The sequence below is a fragment of the Phacochoerus africanus genome, chromosome 3 (assembly GCF_016906955.1).
Source record: "Phacochoerus africanus isolate WHEZ1 chromosome 3, ROS_Pafr_v1, whole genome shotgun sequence".
Lineage (NCBI taxonomy): Eukaryota > Metazoa > Chordata > Mammalia > Artiodactyla > Suidae > Phacochoerus > Phacochoerus africanus.
In genome coordinates, this window is record NC_062546.1 from 167,416,119 (window position 1) to 167,437,066 (window position 20,948).

At 38.5% G+C, this 20,948-nt stretch overlaps 1 protein-coding gene across 1 annotated transcript in view; it reads left to right on the forward strand.

Annotated features, from left to right (window-relative positions):
- PLCL1 (phospholipase C like 1 (inactive)) overlaps window positions 1–20,948 on the forward strand; it is a 323,847-nt gene that overhangs the window by 268,619 nt on the left and 34,280 nt on the right. Inside the window, exons 4-5 of the mRNA XM_047773158.1 lie at window positions 5,923–5,998; window positions 8,136–8,245. Of these exons, the coding sequence (XP_047629114.1) occupies window positions 5,923–5,998; window positions 8,136–8,245 (186 nt within the window). The remainder of the gene's footprint in view (window positions 1–5,922; window positions 5,999–8,135; window positions 8,246–20,948) is intronic.

Below are 20,948 nucleotides of genomic sequence, written 5' to 3' on the forward strand. Positions count from 1 at the left end.
TAAGGATCTGGCATTGCTGTGGCTGTGGCATAGCCAGAAGCCGTAGTTCCAATTTGACGCCTGGCCCAGGAACTTCCATATGTCGCAGGTACTGCCATAAAAAGAAAAAAAAAATAGGCAAGGGAGAAAATGACCAAGCCAGGAAATAACTAGTGTTATGCTTTTGGGAGATGATTTTTGGAAGAGGCATTTGGCAGGAATGAGGAGAGAAGACCCAGAACCTGCCAGCAGCAGAACAGGGGTTCAAACTCACCTCTAAGTGCCTCGAAGGGAGCTTTGTGAGAATTTGGAGAAAAATAGGATATTTGTCATGTTTTGGTGGGGATGGGAGTGGGGAGAGTGAGACAGGGAGGATAAAAGAGAGCAGAAAACTGACGTTTGAGCTGCCTCTGGAAGGATAATTAGGATTCGATAGATGATCTGGGGAGTGGGAACAAGGGCTTAAACCAGGAGTGTTGTGGTGAAGAACAAAACGGTGGGCTAAAAGTGGTAGGAAAGGCCAGAGCTCATGACTGGCCTCTTTGTGGGGGCAAAGAGGCGGCCTGAGATTTGAGCCTGTGTGTCTGGGTGAGACAGAGGATGCTGGCAGTATGCACAGTTATAGGCAGCTAGTGGCCTAGGCATCTCCATCTTTTGGATTGAGCACTGTCTCAGGCTCACTACAGATAGCACACCAAAAAGATGATTAAAGGAGTAGAGAGGATTGACTATAAAAGTATTTGCAAGTTAGGGAAGCAACAGTGGAGAGGGAGAGCCGCAGCCCTGGCAACAGTGGAGAGCTGTCATCACCCCCAGGCCTCAAGGGGCAAGAGCAAGGAGCACTCAGCAATATCTGTACCTGGGAGAGAGGACCTACCTGACAGGAGCTGAGACCTTGCAGAGAGGCCAGCCAGGAGGAAGCCATCAGGGGAGTAGCTACCCTAATCCCTCTCTCCTCCTGTCCCTGATCCTGACAGAAACCAGAGGCAAGGAAGCCTGGTTGCTGTTGGTTATGAAGATCAACCTCCCCAGCACAGAGCAGGGGAGAGAGTGGATGTGGGTGGACAGAGAGGACCCAGCACAGAAATCCTCAGTAAAAATATTCTGAGAATTTGTTCATTCGTAAGTTATATAAACACGCAAGCATACCGATACCTACAACACAGAACATATCAAGAATAGACATGAGCATTGGATTTTAAAATAGTTTGGCTTATGAGTAATAAAAATCTTTCTGCTCTCCCAATGTGGTTGAATATGTCAGATCTGATCAGACTGTCATCGTTTTCACTTCTTAACATGCTAGGAGGAAATCATGGTGGGAGCAGGATGAGGGCCTGCTCTCCATCCTCATGTTGTTTTCTTGTGCTTGTGCTAGCGTCATTTCCTTTTCAGGAATCCATACTGGGGAGATTTGGTTTATTTAGATTTAAATAATATGAGTCGTACTGTGCCGGAGTCCAGCTCCAGCAGCCAGGGATGCACACCCTCTCGGGGATGGATGGTGTTGGCGAATGCGCACGGAGACAGCCTCTTTGTCCCTTCTTTCAGGGCGCTGGACTGCTGAAACTTTATTGGCATAGATGATTGTTTTATAAGACAGTTTTTAATTACATCACAATGTTAAAAGTACACCCGAAGGTCAAGTTCTAAAAGTTAACTCCCAGATTATGCTTCCTAAAAGCTACGGACATAAGGATTTGGCATTCACGAGTCTTGTTTTTAGATTAGTGCTTATCTTCAAAGCTTCATGGCAGGAGGACAGTATGAGAAAATCAACTTCAGTTAGCTATCACTTAAAAGTTTGTAAAATCAAGGACAACTCTCATAGCTAGGTTTCTTTTGATCATGAATAATGTATGTCTAACTTTTATAAACCTCATTAAAATCCTAACTCTAAAGTTTACTGTATAAATAGTTAGTAGATAAACACTATGTTTTTAATTAAGTTGGATTTGAATAGGGGAAAGTCCTTCAGGATGAAATTCTTATTATATTATTGTTGTAATTCTGTTAAATCACAAATCACCACAGGAAAATAAGAATGGGAAATAAGAATAATAAGCAAATAATCAGGAAAGACTGAGGAAGAATTGAACAACAAGTGAATAACAGAAAAAAACTAAGTCATCCATGGAACAATCCCCACTCAGCAACGCAAAATGGAAATTGTTTCCTGGAAAATTCAGTTCCCCACCAAAATTAGCAGACGAGCCATATTATCTTCTAGGGCCTGTCCTCAGAATTGCACCGTACAGGCAGGTATCCCCTTGTTTAGGAACCTGCCCTCGGAATTGCACCATTCAGACAGGCCCCCTTTTCCTCATTAGGAGGTTGCCCTTGGAATTGCACCATTCAGGCAAGCTCCCTTCCTTGGCTCTTGTATCTTCTCGGCTCCCCACAGTACTGACTTTACCACTTTACAGGCATATGTAAGTAGGAATCTTCTGGAAGAAACTAGTCAGTAAGAGTGTTACTGCTACCCTTTCTCCAATGCGGAGTCCCCTCCTTTCCTTATCTTACCTCACTTGACATACCGGGGACACATGGTCTCCATGTGGTGAGGGGGCTGGGATCAATCTGTGAAGTTTATTTCATTTCTAATTTTACAGATAAAATAAATGTGAATACAAGTCCTCATTGTTTCTTCTCACACTTTGGTGGACTTTCCTGTGTCCTCCGTGCCCCATACCAGAGTGCATAGGCCTCCCTGATTTAGAATCCACCGTTGTAGATCATTAGAAGTGTGAACCTGGAATATAGGTGAGAGGCCAGGGTTGCAGACATTGGCTTTGAAATGCTCTATATGGGTATAATATTTTATAGCTTTAGGAATGGATGTAATTACCAAGAGGAGAGAAAATAGTGATGGGAAAGAGTGGAGAGCTGACACCAGGTGGCTTGGAGGATTCCTCCAGGAATGGATTTTTAAAGGGCGCAGGAAGCAGTATAGGAGACAGAGAAGGAGCAGAGCAGGAAAAAGAACCAGGGTTCTGGAACTCAGGAAGGAGGGATGAATAGGGGTGTCAACTGCTGAGCTGGTGAGAATGAGGACTGAGGATTGGTCTGGGGGTAGTTTATGATGAAGTCAAGGTTAGATGCAGGAGTCTCAGTGGAGTCCTACAAGAATCAAGGCAATGAGCATGGGCTAGTTTCTGAAGGAAGGATTGATGAGGAGAACCACTCAAAGGCTGACAGAATACTTTGTTGTTGTTTTTGTTTGCTTATTTTAAGGTAGATCTTGTATGGCGAAGGGGAAAAAAATAAGGAGAAGTTGATATTATGGATGAAAAAAGACGGATTCAGGAATGCTAGATAAAAGTAAGATTGGAAGTCAAGGTTAGTTAGCCTTGGTGAAGAGGACACTTCCTTCTCAGGTTGTCACAAAGAAGCTGTGGCATTTTGGGTTGTAGGAAGTATGTTCCTTTTGTACTCACTGAGGAGATATTTTGTAAAATACTGCAAAGAAAACTGACCACAAATCAATAAAGCGTTTCTTTCTTTTATTTTTATTTTAATCAGAAAATGGTATCGTACGTTCTCTACTGAGAGCAAAACCAAAAGAAATGAATGTCAGTCAAGATATTATCAAGGGAAATTACCTATCCTCTTCCTTTTTGGAGTTTTTTAAAGAAAAGGTAACTTTGGAAAGCTACATATTGGGCTCAAAAGATTGCATGTGTGAAGGGATGCACCCTCTCATAGAGCATGACCAGGCCAGACAAAATCAGAGGGTGCTGTTTTTTCATGAAAATTAATGGATGCCAAGAAGCTAGGATTTTAACTCCAGCTTGGTCATTAGTTAGTTCTATTTTTTGGACAAAAACCTTAACTCCTGTAAGTCTTAGTTTCCTTCTTTACAAGTTAAGAGGGTGGTCATGACAGCTAAGATTCTTTTAGACTAAAAATAAAACAATTCTAAAAATGTGCAGTATATTACCTATTTTGCTCATGGTAAAATCACAGAATGTGTTCGTTCTTTATGAATGTTTCCCTTGCTTGAATTTCATGAAAACATATTGTCTGCTACTTGACTAATTAGAACATCTGATTACTTTGTATTATAAAAACTCAATTGGTGCTGCATGTGTGGATGCTAAGCTTAGAAAAGACTCAGTCAGATTGCCTTCATATTAAATCTTTCTTCGCCTTTGGGTTTCATTCATTTGGAAGCTGCAGTAACTCAGGCTACTCTTAGCCATTTGATACACTATTACCAGCATTCTACTTTCTCTCAGAAGTTGAAAAAACTAATGCAGTTAAGAGTTTGACTCAGTTTAGAACTCCTTGGGTGTCTAATTTTATGATTTTGGTAGTCAACTTAGCCCTCCCAATATGTCATTTTAAACTATCACCTTAGGCAGAAAACATGAGTAATTGAAGTTTGCTTAAATTGATTATCATATGTCATTCATTCATTTGAGTAGACTTCCCTACTAGCCTCTGAGCTCCAAGTAGATGGAAATGTGTCTGGTTTTGTTCTTTACTGCATTATACCTCTTGTAGTTACCACAGTGCTTACACATAGTGGCTGCTGAATAGATACTTGCTAATTGAATGAATGATATGCTTTTACTCCGATGGAGTTGTTAGGCACTAAAAATTTGTGATTCAAAGGTTCTTTTCCATCTGAAGATTTGTAGTCATAAACCACTTTATATATGAAAGTGATTGTACAAGAAAATCTATTCAACAATATTTAATAATAAAAAATGTCTTACTCAAGACCTTTTATGTCCACTTTGCATTCTGCCTTGGACTCTCTTCAGATTATCAGATTATTGAACCAGACGGGTAAAACATGGAATAGCCAGGGTAAAAGGGATGACATTTATTAAGAAAAGAAGTGTGGCTGGAAATTCAGGAAGTGTTAGTTTGCCTGTTGATTGCCTTTCTTTAGTCATTCCTTCAGAAGGGACCCAATCTCTTGTCTTTCTGATCACAGCTTCTTTACCTGTAATCAACTTCCCCTTTCTTCACATATAGAATTTTCTTTCTTCATCTCATCACTAGTTATCTTATTTTCCCTGCTTTATTCAGCATATTAATTACCTCTTGGTCTTTTTTTCTTTCTATCCAAATGTGTAGGGTGGGGGCACCATTTCAGTATTGTCGCTTTCAAGCGCTGTTAAATTGGTGTTATTTATTTATTTATTTTTTGGTCTTTTTGGGGGGGGCTGTACCCACGGCATAGGGAGGTTCCCAGGCTAGGGTCTAATTGGAGCTATAGCTACTGGCCTACGCCAGAGCCACATCAACGCCAGATCTGAGCCGTGTCTGCGACCTACACCACAGCTCACGGCAACACTGGATCCTTAACCACTGAGCAAGGCCAGGGATCGAACCCACAACCTATGGTTCCTAGTCAGATTCGTTTATGCTGTGCCACAACGGGAACTCCGAATTGGTGTTAAATATGACCCACACCTCATTCTTGCCATTGGAACTGGAGCCCCCTGGAAAGAGGACCAAACCTCTTCCATCTTTGGGCCGCCCAGATCCAAGCTGACCACCTCGGTGATGTATCTAGCAGTCCTTTGGCTCATCACGAGGTGATTCCCTACTCTGATTCTCATTGCCATTGTTCTTGCCTTGATGTTGCAGGACCTTAGAGGGTAAGGGGATAAAACAAGAGGAGTTCGTGAATGTGATCTGGAATGTAGAGAATGTGTACGCCTTTATTCAGCAGTTATTTATTTGGCACCCATGGGGTGACAGGCGTATTACATAACTGGAGCAACCATAAGGTAGGTGACTCTAGCTAGTGTTAGAGTGGATGGGGGTTGAAGCAGGCATTATCCTTCCCTCTCCCATCTCTTTTCTGGTTACAGCCATGGCTCCCCATCCTGGCAGTGTCATGTGGATCTTTCAGTATGTCTTCTTTCCAATGTACCAGTTTCAGGATTTCTGACAACCATCTTTTTCATGTTTATTTTGTGACAGATGATTCAAGAGAGCCGTTTTCTCATAGAAATGGCAGACACAGTCCAGGAAAAGATTGTGCAGTGTCAGAAAGCAGGTAATCGCCCCCTTGCACTCATTTCATTTAGAAACCGTATGATGGTTCTTGGCAAACTTTTAAAGTTTTTCTTTTTTGCTCTTAAAGTTCAAGTATTTTATGTCATAATTTAACTGTAATTTGAGTTAAACTGAAGCCTTTGTTTAGTAGAGAAGAGATCTAGGTGGTAGTAGGTGGGATGTATGTGTGTGTATAGGGGTGGTGTCTGCAGATGTCTAGAGAGGTGAGAGTTCCTAAAATTGCTTTTGTGGTTTGGGAAGCTATGAAAACTTTTACTACTGATATGGAAACTATGGTTTCACATTGCCCATTAAGAACCACTTTATTTTTACAATTCAAACCACAATCCTATTACTCTTCTAGGCTTTTCTTCATTTCCTAGTCCTCATTTTAGATTTGTTCTTTCTTGAAGGATGAGATGGGTCCCCTATCTCTGAGAGCACATCGCTATGTTTATTGTATTTTCACCTTCATCCACAGCCCTATACTGTTATCTCTCTTGGATCTATGTTCTCCTAGTTCCACACACACATTAATGATTATGATGAGGAAGGTGACACTGAAAGTTGCTTGATATATATGCATATTATATACTGAGCACATATGCTGTTGTTACTTAGTCCTCATAACAGTGCTGCAAGGCAATCATCATTATAGCTCATCTACAGATGAGGCATCTGAAATTCTGAGAGACAAGGTGAATTACCCCAAATCCTGCATCAACATATGGCAGAGGCAATCTTCGAACCCAGACCAGACTTTTAAAATGGTGCTCTTCACTACTTCTCTGGAGGCTTAAATGTTTCAGTTGATAGGAAGAACAAAAATAATAACGATACCGAATACATGTATAATGCTCCTATTTTGAGAGCTTTGTATAAACCGACTCATTTACTCTTCCCCACAAGTCCATGAGGTCAACACTCTTGTTATCATCATGGCACCACTGAGGAAAACTGAATTGCAAAGTTTCAGGTACTTGCTTATGCTCACATAGCTAGTCAGTGGTAGAGTCAGAGTGTAAGTGCAGTCATGCATGTACTATGTCCTGTACTTATGATGTTATTATCATCAGGAAAGTTCATGTGGTTTTAGGTTACATTAATACAAGCATAGTAATCTAGAACGAGGGAGGTGGTGGTAAAACCCTACCTCATGAAGGCTGCTTCAATCCCATTTTGAGTACAATGCTCCTGGATGCAGGTCCCTACAAGCTAAACTCCAGGACTGCATGATGCAGAGACCCTGCCTGGATGTCATCTTTAAAGAGAGACATTATTAGAAAACTGACATGCATTAGAATGTTTAATCCAGAGAAGGGAAAACTGGTAGACTTTATTCAATATCTTTCTTCATGCATTTAAAGGGCTGTACCATGGAATAGAAGTTAGACCTTGTTGGTCTGGGTCTAGGTAGCTCCAAAGAGTAGAAGTTCCAGGGAGAGAGAATGGTTTGCTCTCAACCATAGCTTTCCAAAGATGGAATGAGCTCTCCAGAAGGAAGTGTGATTCCCATCTCTGAGGTGCTAAGATAAAGGCTGGAGAAACAGATGATGGTGATTTTTTTATAGTATTAAAGCTTGGGAGAATGGTTTAGCTAAAAATAACTTTAAAGCAATTCCCAAATCTGAAACATTTGGGTGTTTCCAGGAATGCTATTTTAAAAAAAAAGTTTATTTTTACTCAACATTTACTAATTACCATTGTTATCTATGTGGGCTCCAGGCCTACTGTCAAGCCATATGGATAGTTCACAAGATAAGAAATGTGCATCCTTCACATATGGTTGCTATTCACACACTGCACCATTTATATAAAAACCAGGCAGAGACAAACAAAGTGGATGAAACCTGTTGGAAGAATTTGCTTCCCAACTTCTCTCGTCTTTATTGATGGCTCCTGGCTGTTTAAAAACTAATTTAATCTACTGCATTGATTATTTTTAGTTTTACCCTATGGATAGCCATTCAATGGGGATGAACAGAATGGGAAGGAGAATTCAGTTTAGGGGTTTAGAAATTTTATGAGAGGAGGACAGAAATGGGAAATTAGATTTTTATTGAAAATATTTTCACAATAAAAGGTCTATTTTTTTCAGAAATCTATATGATGAATTCTTTTATGTTCTTTTTTCAAAGGGATGGAGTTCCATGAGGAACTTCATAATCTGGGGGCAAAAGAAGGCTTGAAAGGAAGAAAACTCAACAAAGCAACTGAGAGCTTTGCTTGGAACATTACAGTATTGAAGGTACATGAAGCACTCAAGTGCCCCTTTGCTTTATTTTTCGGCTCCTCATCTCTCAGTGTGTAGAGAAGCATCAGTAGTTAAATATGGTGATTTGAATTTTTAATTAATGTGCGGCCTAATTAATTCATGCTCTAAGTGATGGGAGATGCATGCTGTGATTGACACAGTTTTTGCCATAATAGGACAATGAGGTTTGTAATAGAGGCAGAGGACAGCATGACCTAATTCCATTACCTAGGTGGGGGGAGTGTGTGTGTGTGTTTACTCACACTTCTGTTCAAGTCAGTATGGCTGTTCTTGTATGTGGAAAGAATAATATAAAATGTTACTGAAGAAGAATCTAACACAAAGGATTTGGAAGAGCCTTAAACTATAGGATATCTGGAACCATTTAGGATTATTTTATTTTGAGAACAATCCCTAAACACATTGATTTTTGCAAAATTTTTGGAAGTGTGTGTTTTTGAGATTATAATTTGCTCTGCTGAAAATTAATCTTAGGATTTTAAAGATGCTACTTTTCATATTTTGTTACATGAATGAATAAGTGATTCAGGCAGTTGGAATAATTTCTTCTTAGCAGTGCGATGGAGGAAAACAGCTGCAAACAAAATTAATAATTCCTGACAATTAAAGAACACTTATGATGCACCAGGTACTATGTTATAAGGTTCATATGAGTTAACATTTTCATACTTTCATTAACCCAATACTGTTAGTATTCTTATTTTACCAGTGGGAAAACTGAGACATTGAACCCTTATGTTTATTACCCAAGGTCAGTCAGCTAGTAAATGGTGAGGCTGGAGTTTGAACCCAGGCAGTGTGGCTCCAGAGCCTGCTCTGCAGAGAGATACTGCACATGTTTATGTGAAAGTCCTAGGTGAACTGTGAGACCTATCACAGATATTTATTAAAAATTCAATCCCCAAATATTTGTTAAGCTTCTACTATGTACTGGGCTCTCTACTATGCATTGGGGACTCACAGAGAACAAAACTGATACAGATCTGACCTCATGAGTTAGCAGTCTAGAGGCAGGAAGTAGGGTGGGGGAAAAGGCATCATTTGCTTAGGCAGAAACTGTAGTGTTAATATAAAGAGGAGCTCATTTTATAATACTTAACTACAACATGGCAGTATGAGCCCTCATACAAATGCTTTCTAGTCAGCATATATTTTTTGTGGGCTTGTTAATATGCTGATCACTGAGAAAGGAGCTAGGGACACAAATATCAAAAATGTAATACCTGAGCCTCTAGGACTAGTCTACAAGGGGAGACAGGTATATAACTAATAATAGCCACTGATTATTCAGCACTTCATATGTGACAAGGTTATATGTTTCCTCCTTTCCTCTTTGCAATAACCATGTGACCTTGCAGCAACTCATGCTGACCCTGATATGACCTTCTCCATCTCACAGAGGAGGAAAGTGACGCTTAGGGAGTTTTCAGTTTCTTACCTTCAGCTAGTAGATGGCAGAATTGAGATTTTTAACTCATGCCCATGGTTCTAACCACTACCCTGTCCTCCTGCCTCCTGTTAGAATCAAGCCATGTGACTGAATCCAGGAAGCCTGGTGTGGGAGTGAGGGCACAGGCTCTGTGTGCAAATTGCCTGATAGGTGCGAGGCATTAGCCAAATTATGTAATCTGTCTGAGGGTTATAAAAGTATCTCCACCTCTAGTTTTGTAAGAATTAAATGAAGTAATACATACAAGATATCTAAGTTACAGTGCACAAAACGACACTATATATATATATATATATATATATATATATATATATATAATTGTGTATGTGTAATATATATATATATACACACACACACATATATGGTATTACTTTTATAAGGGTGAGGATGACCATTGGAAGAAAAGCCTTTTTTAAATTAATAATTAAAGAATTTTATTATAGTTAATTTACAATGTTCTGTCAATTTCTGCTCTATAGCAAAGTAACCCAGTCGTACATATATATCTTTTTTTTCTCACATTATCCTCCATCATGCTCCATCATAAGTGACTAGATATAGTTCCCTGTGCTATACAGCAGGATCTCATTGCTTATCCACTCCAAATATAATAGTCTGCATCTACTAACCCCAAACTCCTAGTCCTTCCCACTCCCTACCCCCCTTGGTAACCATAAATCTGTTTTCTATGTCCATGAGTTAGTTTTTCTTTTTTCTATAGATAGAAACATTTGTGCCATATATTAGATTTAAGATATGTGATAAGGTATTTGTCTTTCTCTTTTTGACTTCCTTCACTTAGCACGAGAGTCTCTAGTTCCATCCATGTTGCTGCAAATGGCATTATTTTGTTCTTTTTTATGGCTGAGTAGTATTCACTTTAAAAAAATTTAAGATATAATTGTTTACTTCTTTGTTGACTTCTGACTTAAGCCCATTCACTGTTTTCTGAGGTTTGTTTATGTGTTTGGTTTAGTGACAGGAGATGATTACTAAATGGAGCCTAGAAAAGGCTATACAAATTCTAGGACAGATCTTTGGAGATAGAATCAATCTTCTATTATTCTTTAATTTTATTAAAGTATAATTGATTATAAAAAATTAATCATGCCAATTTCTGCTATATAGCATAGTGACCCAGCATACATATATATACATTCTTTTTCTCATACTATCTTCCATCATGTTCTGTCCTAAGAGATTGGACATAGTTCCCTGTGCTGTGCAGTAGGACATTATTGTCTATCCATTCTAAATATGATAGTTTGCATCTACCAACCCAAGCTCCCTGTCCATCTCACTTCCTCCCCCCTCCCTCTTGGCAATCACAAGTCTGTTCTCTATGTCTGTGAGTTTTTTTTTCTATTTAGTAGATAGGTTCATTTGTGCCATATTTTAGATTCTACATATAAGTGATATCATATGGCCATCATTAACAAGTCTGCAAATAGCAAATGCTGGAGAGGGTGTGGAGAAAAAGGAACCCTCCTTCATTGTTGATGGGAATGTACATTGGTACAACTACTATTGAAAACAGTAGGGAGGTTCCTCAGAAAACTAAATATAGAGCTACAGTATGATCCAGCAGTCCCACTCCTGGGCATTTATCTACACAAAACTATAATTCAAAAAGAGAAAATATTCTATTATTTTAACTCATGTACCAGCTGCTGGTATTTCAGCTTGAGCACAAGGAACTTAAACAAGACTAGTGAATTTTTCCAAACTTCTCTTATGTCCTTTCTCTCCTTCATTGCATTTAGTGGACCTGTTGTTAATTATGTGCCCTTTCCCCTAAACAAATGACCTCATTGGAATTTGAACTTTTAGCTCAGGGACAAAGAGACCAAGCTCTTTTGGAGACTGTTTATTACAGTGGTGCCTCTCTGAGAAGACCCTCCTCTCTAAGACTCTTCCTTCATTTCTTATATCTTAGACCCGGACTTCTTAGTTCCTGCTATGTTCTCCAGCCCTCCTGTTGATTTTCCAAGCTCCTAAAAATGCCCCATTTCTTAAGTTTACTAGAGTCAATTTCCGTTGCTTACAACTGGTTGGATTAGTACTAACCACACTGGTAAGACATAATCACTGAAATAGTAGGATATGCCAAGACTCACCTATAAATTCTGAATTGCTTAACTGCAAAGATTTCCTTGCACACAATTTTTGCAAGGACTCCTCAAAATGTAGGGGAAAGGAGTGGTGATTGACCAATATTTCTAGAATATATGAATTCATGTAGCTATATATTTAATTCCAATGTAATTTCCAACAAGCAAGGAAGGATCTAGAAAAAATGAGAAATATGCCCTTTGGGGGAGTGGTAGGTTGGCAGCATGGCGTTCTGGAAAGGGTCATTGGCTTTAAAGCACATTGCTCTGAGACTAAACAGTAAATTATTTGGTTTATGTTTTCTGCAATTCTGTGTTTTCTGCAATGATCTGATATCAACACATGACAGAAAAATTGGAGAAACATTTGCAGAGACAAAGTTGAATAGCTTTACAATATAATGAAAATGAATTATACTTACAGAGTCCAAATTTTCCAAGCTAGGAACAAGGACTTAGAATCAAGTAAGGAGGCTAAACTCACAATGGTTCAGGGAACTCCCAAACATGTGTTTTTCTTTCATTCATATTTTAGCACCATGAATGGGTCCAGAGTAGGGATTGCTTAGCAGATCTGCATTTCCCTACACTTTCCCACATGCCAATAACCAACTAATGTAGTCATTTTCCTCTTCTCCCTTTCTTATTCCTTCGCTGCTGAGAACAAAATTGAACTCTCTAAATAGCTTCTGTGTACATTGGGGATGTTGTGATGGTGCAGGTCTCAGTGACTCCGTCAGTGTCTTTTCCAGATAATCACTGAACCAAGATAGCTCCATTTCATCCCACCCTCACATTTCAACAGTTCCTTCCATCTCTCTTTTCTCCATGCTGTCCTTCACAAATGAATTTTATTGAGTAATTAGCATAATATTAAAATCTTATAATGAAAAATTTTCCTTTCTTTACATCCTCCAGAAAGAGATATTACAACTTCATTTGCATGGCCCAACCTATTGTAGTAAAGTTGTTATTAATTTTGGAAGTATTTCACTAATGAGAATTCTGAAAATCTCGTGAAAGAAATATGAATTTATACTACATCACTGACAAAAGATAATATAAGAGTTTCCGTCATGGCACAGTGGAAACGAATCCGACTAGGAACCATGAAGTTGCAGGTTCAATCCCCGGCCTCGCTCAGTGGGTTAAGGATCTGGCGTTGCCTTGGGCTGTGGTGTAGGTCACAGATGCGGCCTGGATCTGGAGTTGCTGTGGCTCTGGCATAGGCTGGCAGCTGTAGCTTTGATTAGACCCCCAGCCTGGGAACCTCCATATGCCACGAGTGCAGCCCTAAAAAGCAAAAAGCAAAAACAAAAACAAAACAAACAGAAACAAAAACATAATAAATTATGAAGTGGAATTTACTTTAAGTCTTGGACTCCATCCAGAGTGATTTGATTCTTTAAGTTCAAAAAGAGTTTCACTGAAAGGTGGTAACATCTATAAAAATGAAATTAGAAAGAACCCTAGAATAGCATTTTTGTGAGTTTCCTAATATATATTTTTCTAAGTTGAACTATTGACTATTTTAAGGAACTAAATTCCATTATCTGTACATTTTTAAAAGTTTGATGAAAAAATCAATTTTATCAGGCTGGAGAAGTGTCAAATAGAGATATATAAAAAGCATTGAAGAAATATAAATTAGTAAACATTTTATTATAAAGGGAAAGCCATGAAGTAAGTGATCACTAAAGCTTAAAAATTAGAAAAATGGATGACTTCTTACTTGTTTTTTGAATTTCATTGATTACTAATTGAATAATATATTAAATAAATTATGAATAAATGATTACTTCATCAATGAGCACTTCTATTAACTGACATATATATATTATCTTTCCCTAGATAGAGTTCCAGCTTATAATTTAATGCATTCCATTGTATTTCATTAAAAAACTGGGTCTCTTTTATAGATTAATGTTCAGTGAATATGACTGATCTTTTCTGCCTTTTTTGCTTTCTATCACTGCTTAAGCTTTGCTCTTTCTGTTTTATCTTGACAACAATTTCATTTTCCTTGGGAAGAACAGAGGCTGAAGCTTCTCACTTCTCTTTGCGTACTTGTGTTCTAACTCAGGCAGATTCTTTCATTCAGTCCCCAAATTTCAGGCCCTCACATCTCTAGGGAATCTTGCTGCATAAAGGAAATTACATGGATGTTAGTGTAGTAATAGTCTTTCTTTTTAAAAAATGAATTTTATTACATTTATAGTTGTACAACAATCATCACAACAAAATTTTGTAGAATTTCCATCCCATATCCCCAGTGCATCCCCCAACCCCAGCCTGTCTCATTTGGAAACCACAAGTTTTTCAAAGTCTGTGAATTAGTATCTATTCTGCAAAGAAGTTCATTGTGTCCTTTTTTTAGATTCTACATGTAAGCAATAGCATATGATGATGGTGTCTCACTGTCTGAGTAATTTCACTTAGCATGATAATTTCTAGGTTCATCCTTGTTGCTGCAAATGCTGTTATTTCTTTCCTTTTAATGGCTGAATAATATTTCATTGTGTATATGTACCACATCTTCTTTATCCACTCCTCTGTGGATGGACATTTAGGTTGTTTCCATGTCTTAGCTGTTGTATATAGTGCTTCAATGAACATTGGAGTACATGTATCTTTTTGAGTCATGGTTTTCTCTGGATAGATGCCCAGGAGTGGGATTGCTGGATCAAATGGTAATTCTATTTTTAGTTTTCTGAGGAATCTCTTAATGTTTTCCACAGTGGTTGCACCAATTTACATTCCCACCAGCAGTGTAATAAGGTCCCCTTTTTTCCACACCCTCTCCAGCATTTTTTATTCGTAGACATGCTTTCTAATAGAGCCTGCAAACATATTTGAAATCTTTGCTCATTGTTGAGAGGAAAAAGGTAAACAAGATGATGGGTTAATGGGATAAGAAGTATGAGGAGAGGGATCTATTTCTGAAAGACTGAGTGATGGAAAGAATGGGTTCACCATCAACAGAATGACCATAGATATTTTAAAGCATTCTCTGAGATCCTTTGTGTACAGGCTTTTCTGGCAGCCAGAGTGACTGTGCCCCCAGGGACTTCTCTGAGGTGATATAAAGAAGGAACATGTCCAGTGTCCTCCATGTTGTCCATTAACAAATTCTCCAATGGTGTTTTGTCATCTGCTGGCTGTTGTTTCAGTAGAGGCTGGAGAAAGGCTAGATTTCCTCCTGAACTAAGTCATTCAGAAAAGAACAACTATGAAGTCTAAAAACAGACCTCCAATGACAACAATGCATTAATAATAAGCTATTCTTTGTATTCATATCAGTACTCAAGAGTAAAGAATCTGGAGTCAGACTCTTTCTAACTATGTGCTATTGGGAAAATTTCCTTTTGTTTCTATGCTTTTGGGTTCATTGGAATATGGTTCCTTTATGCTATGACAACAAAAACAAAAATCTTGGTGGCTTGAAACAATAGCTTTTTTCTTGCTCGCCTTGTCTGTTCATCAGGTTCAGCAAGGGTCACTTAGGAACTCAGGCTAATAGGGACTTTATCTCAACTAATCCTAGAGGTAGGGAAGCACAAATTGGTTTTAAACTTTTCTGCCAAATAGTGTCACATGTCCTTCTTTAAATTTGACTGGCCAAAGCAAGCCAAATGGTCAGTCTGACTTCAGTGGAGTGGGAAAGTATATGCTTCTTCAAAGAAGGGAGCTAGTGTTGGTGAAGATAATCTACCAGTGATGAGTTCCTTGACTGTATCCACCTCATAGGGTCAGAGAGTGGACCAAATGAGTTAATGCATATAGAGCAATATCTGGGATATAAAAAAATGCTCTGCAAGTGTTTGTTGTTTTTATTATTTATAATAATCATTCAAATCTTACAATGAGCAGTTAAGTGATTTTCAGGCAATATCTTAAGTAATTTTAAGAGTCACTCTTTAAGGTATCATTATTACACTCATTTTACATGTAGGAGAACTGAGGCTTGAGAGGTTAAATAACCTTCCCATTGTCATATGGATGGTGAGCAATAGAGCTCCAAAGCTCATGCTATCAGCCCACTATGCTAAATTACCAGAATATTTATAGCCCCATAATAATGATGGCTTGTATTAATTGAGTGCTTTCTGTGTATCAATATTGTAGTAAGCACTTTATGTTTGTTATCTTCATCCAAGAGAGTGAATGTCCTGTCCAGCTAACATGAGTATTCCAACCATCTTGGCAGTATCCTGGAGTGAAGGAAGTTGCATTGAGAGAATGTAGCTTGGGACCACCTCCTTCTTCTGACACTGCATTCACCAACTAACTCTGTTCTCAACTTGGCTTCCCAAATATACTTTTCTAACGAAGGTGGAGCGAGTTGACCAAATAATGTAACTAGTCCCATCTGTCTGACAGTCTCTTTCTAAGTGAGTCAGTTCACTTCCTTTTTTTTTTTTTTTTTTTATCAGTCTATCTCCTTTGAGCTTTGTTAGCAGGAATCAACTCCCCAGGGCCTGATCACTACTGAGTAATTGGATGCAGTTGAGCTCCTGGACAGATGCCATTGAGATAATGAAGCAAAACAAAAATAACAACAAAAATACCAAAGCAGACCCTGGACCCACCCTGAGAACCCAGCCAGTGCCTCCCTCCCTCTCTTCCCATTTCCCTTGGATAGCTTTACTGTTCCCTGGTTTTTGGTCCAGACGTTGCCAGCCTCCACATCTTGATGAGATAGAGGAAGCATAAGAGCTGTGCCTCCAGCAAAAACTTTGCAAAGGCCATACTTCCTCTCATAGTCCTTCCTTAGCTTAGCCTCCACAGCCTCAGTTCTGCCTTTCAGATCCTCCATCTTTCCTTTATCATTTAATCTGTTAGGGCAGAAATCCTGGAATCTTTCTTCTTCCTTTGAATAACAAACCTGAGTTGATTTACAAATGAGATGAAGTCCCAATAGGTTAATTCCTCAGGCCTAACTGAGAAGAAGGGAGCCTCTGGAGAAGTAAAGTTAAGGAGTCTTTAAGTTACTGATCTTGGGAAGCAAGGTTTAAAGAGTTTAAACAAAGTTTTTAATTCTGGTAAGTCTAAGAAAAATACTATCTAGTGATATATGCAAAATAACAAATTCTTTGGCTATGAATTCCTGTCTGTGTTGTCTTGGAATTATCTAGGTGTTTAAACCTGTAGGGAGTTGGACTATGAGTCTAGAAATCTGCAACAGATTTAATTTTTAAAAATTATCTTCTTTGGGGCTAGATTTTTCCAAACCAAAAATAAGATCAGATTTTATGATAGCTGGTATCCTTACAGGTCTTTACATTTTACTATTGTATGTTATTTTAAATCTTCTCTCTGTGGTTTAACTGCATTACATTGTTTAAATACATTGATCTTTTTGTTGCTAAACTTATTGGTAGCATAAATCTCTCTCCCTATATATCTTCTCTGTTATGTCTTGCTCCCCTACTTTTTTTTAACCCATGGCACTATGAAACTCTAATTATAATCAGTTTCTATCCTTACCTCCTGTAGTCTCCCACTATGAGTCCTCCTTCTCCCTTCCTGATAGCTCTTTCCAAATAAGATGGTCTTGGAGTTCCCATTATGGCTCAGTGGTGATGAACCAAACTAGTATCCATGAGGATGTGGGTTCGATCCCTGGCCCTACTCAGTGGGTTCAGGATCTGGCATTGCTGTGAGCTGTAGTGTAGGTCACAGACATGGCTCAGATCTGGCATTGCTGTGGCTGTGGCTGTGGCATAGGAAAAAACAGTATCCAAAGAGGATAGTCTCTATTTACCATCTTGGATTTTTTTCCCTGATCTTTTTTTATTGTGGTAAAATACATATAACATAAAATATACCATCTTAACCATTTTCAAGTGTATAGTCCAATGGTACTAAATATATTCATAGTATTATGCAGCCATAACCACTGTGTCCAGAACTCTCTTTATCTTGTAAAACTGAAACTCTGTACTCATTAAACTATAACTACCTATTCTCCCCTCCCTTTAGACCCTGGAAAACACCATTCTGCTCTCTGTCTCCATGATTTTGGACTACTCCAAGTACATCATGTAACTGGAATAATGCCGTACTTGTCTTTTTGTGACTGATTATTTCACTTAGCAAACTGTCCTAAGCATTCGTCCATGTTGTGACATATGTCAGAATTCCTTTCTCTTTAAGGTTGACTAATATTCCATTGTATATGAATACCATCTTATGCTTATCTAATTACCTGTTGATGGACACTTCCATGTTTCGGCTTTTGTAAATAATGCTGCTATGAACATGAGTGTACAAATATCACTTTGAAACTGTGATTTCAATACTTTTAGATATATACCTAGAAGTGGAAATGTCGAATCATATAGTAACTCTATATTTAATTTTTTTGAGGAGCCATCATATTGTTTTCCACATCAACTGTCCCATTTTATATTTCCATCAACAATGCACAAGAATTCCAGTTTCTCTACATCTTCATCCACAGTTATTTTCTGTTTTTTAATAGTAGCCATCCTAATGGATATGATGTGGTATGTCATTGTAGCTTTAATCTACCCTTTCCTAATTATTAGTGTGCTTATTGCCCATTGTATATCTTCTTTGGGGAGATGTCTGTTTAAGTCCTTTGCCTATCTTTGAATTGGGTTGTTTGTTTTTTGTTGTTGTTGAGTTTTAAAAGTTCTCATATATTCTGGATTTTAATCCTTTATCAGATGTATAATATTTTATATCATTCTGTGGTTTGCTATTTTACCCTGATGATACTCTCTCTTTCTCTCTTTTTTTTTTTTTGGTCTTTTTAGGGCCATGCCCAAGGCATATGGATCTTCCAAGGCTAGGGGTCAAATTGGAGCTGCAATGCCGGCCTATACCACAACCCCAGCAATTCAGGATCCAAGCCATGTCTGCAACCTATAGCGCAGCTCATGGTAATGCTAGATTCTTAACACACTGAGTGAGGCCAGGGGTCGAATCTGGATCCTCATGGATACTAGTTGGATTCTTTACCACTGAGCCACAACAGGAACTCTGATGATACTATCTTTTGATGCACAAAGTTTAAAATTTTTTAGGAAGTCTAATTTCCCTATTTATTCTTTTTCCTATGCCTTTGGTATCATATTTAAGAAATCATTACCAAATCTAATGTCATGAAATTTTTTTTATTCTAAGAGTTTTATAATTTTAGGTCTTAATTTGGGTCTTTGATTCATTTTGAATTAATTGTTGTATATGTTGTTAGGTAAAGGTCCAACTTCATTCTTTTGCATGTGGAAACCCAGTTTTCCCAGCACCATTTGTTTAAAAAACTGTTCTTACCCCATTGATTGGTCTTGGCATTCTTATTAAAAATCATTTTACCATATACATATGATGGTTTATTTCTGTTACCTATCCTGTTCCATTGGTCTATGTGTCTGAGTTTATGCCAGTGCCAGAATGTGTTTTGTTTTGTTTTTTTTTCCCACTGTACAGCAAGGGGATCAAGTTATCCTTACATGTATACATTACATTTGTTTTTCCCCACCCTTTGTTCTGTTGCAACATGAGTATCTAGACATAGTTCTCAATGCTACTCAGCAAGATCTCCTTGTAAATCTATTCTAAGTTGTGTCTGATAACCCCAAGCTCCCGATCCCTCCCACTCCCTCCCCCTCCCATCAGGCAGCCACAAGTCTATTCTCCAAGTCCATGATTTTCTTTTCTGTGGAGATGTTCATTTGTGCTGGATATTAGATTCCAGTTATAAGTGATATCATATGGTATTTGTCTTTGTCTTTCTGGCTCATTTCACTCAGTATGAGATTCTCTAGCTCCATCCATGTTGCTGCAAATGGCATTATGTCATTCTTTTTTATGGCTGAGTAGTATTCCATTGTGTATATATACCACATCTTCCGAATCCAATCATCTGTTGATGGACATTTGGGTTGTTTCCATGTCCTGGCTATTGTGAATAGGGCTGCAATGAACATGCGGGTGCATGTGTCTCTTTTAAGTAGAGTTTTGTCCGGATAGGTGCCCAAGAGTGGGATTGGGGGGTCATATGGAAGTTCTATGTATAGATTTCTAAGGTATCTCCAAACTGTTCTCCATAATGGCTGTACCAGTTTACATTCCCACCAACAGTGCAGGAGGGTTCCCTTTTCTCCACACCCCCTCCAACATTTGTTATTCGTGGACTTATTAATGATGGCCATTCTGACTGGTGTGAGGTGATATCTCATGGTAGTTTTGATTTGCATTTCTCTTATGATCAGTGATGTTGAGCATTTTTTCATGTGTTTGCTGGCCATCTGTATATCTTCCTTGGAGAATAGTCTATTCAGATCTTTTGCCCATTTTTCCATTGATTGATTGGCTTTTTTGCTGTTGAGTTGTATAAGTTGCTTATATATTCTAGAGATTAAGCCCTTGTCCGTTGCATCATTTGAAACTATTTTCTTCCATTCTGTAAGTTGTCTTTTTGTTTTCTTTTGGGTTTCCTTTCCTGTGCAAAAGCTTTTCAGTTTGATGAGGTCCCATGGGTTTATTTTTGCTCTAATTTCTATTGCTTTGGGAGACTGACCTGAGAAAATATTCATGATGTTGATGTCAGAGAGTGTTTTGCCTATGTTTTCTTCTAGGAGTTTGATGGTGTCCTGTCGTATATTGAAGTCTTTCAGCCATTTTGAGTTTATTTGTGTGCATGGTGTGAGGGTGTGTTCTAGTTTCATTGCTTTGCATGCAGCTGTCCAGGTTTCCCAGCAATGCTTGCTGAATAGTTCTTTTTCCCATTTTATGTTCTTGCCTCCCTTGTCAAAGATTAATTGACCATAGGTGTCAGGGTTTATTTCCAGGTTCTCTATTCTATTCCGAATGTTTTGATTACTGTAACTTTGTAGTCAGTTTTAAAATCATGAAGTGTTAGTCCTCCAGTTTGTTCTTCTTTTTCAAGATTGTTTTGTGGAATTCCTGCTGTGGTGCCATGGGATCATCAGTGTGTCTGCAGCACCAGGAACTGGTTCAATTCCTGGTCTAGCACAATGGCTTAAAGGATCCAGTGTTGCTGCAGCTGCTGCATAGATCACAATTGCAGCTTGGATCTGATCTCCAGCCCGGGAACTCCATATACTTGGGGGTGGCCAAAAAAAAA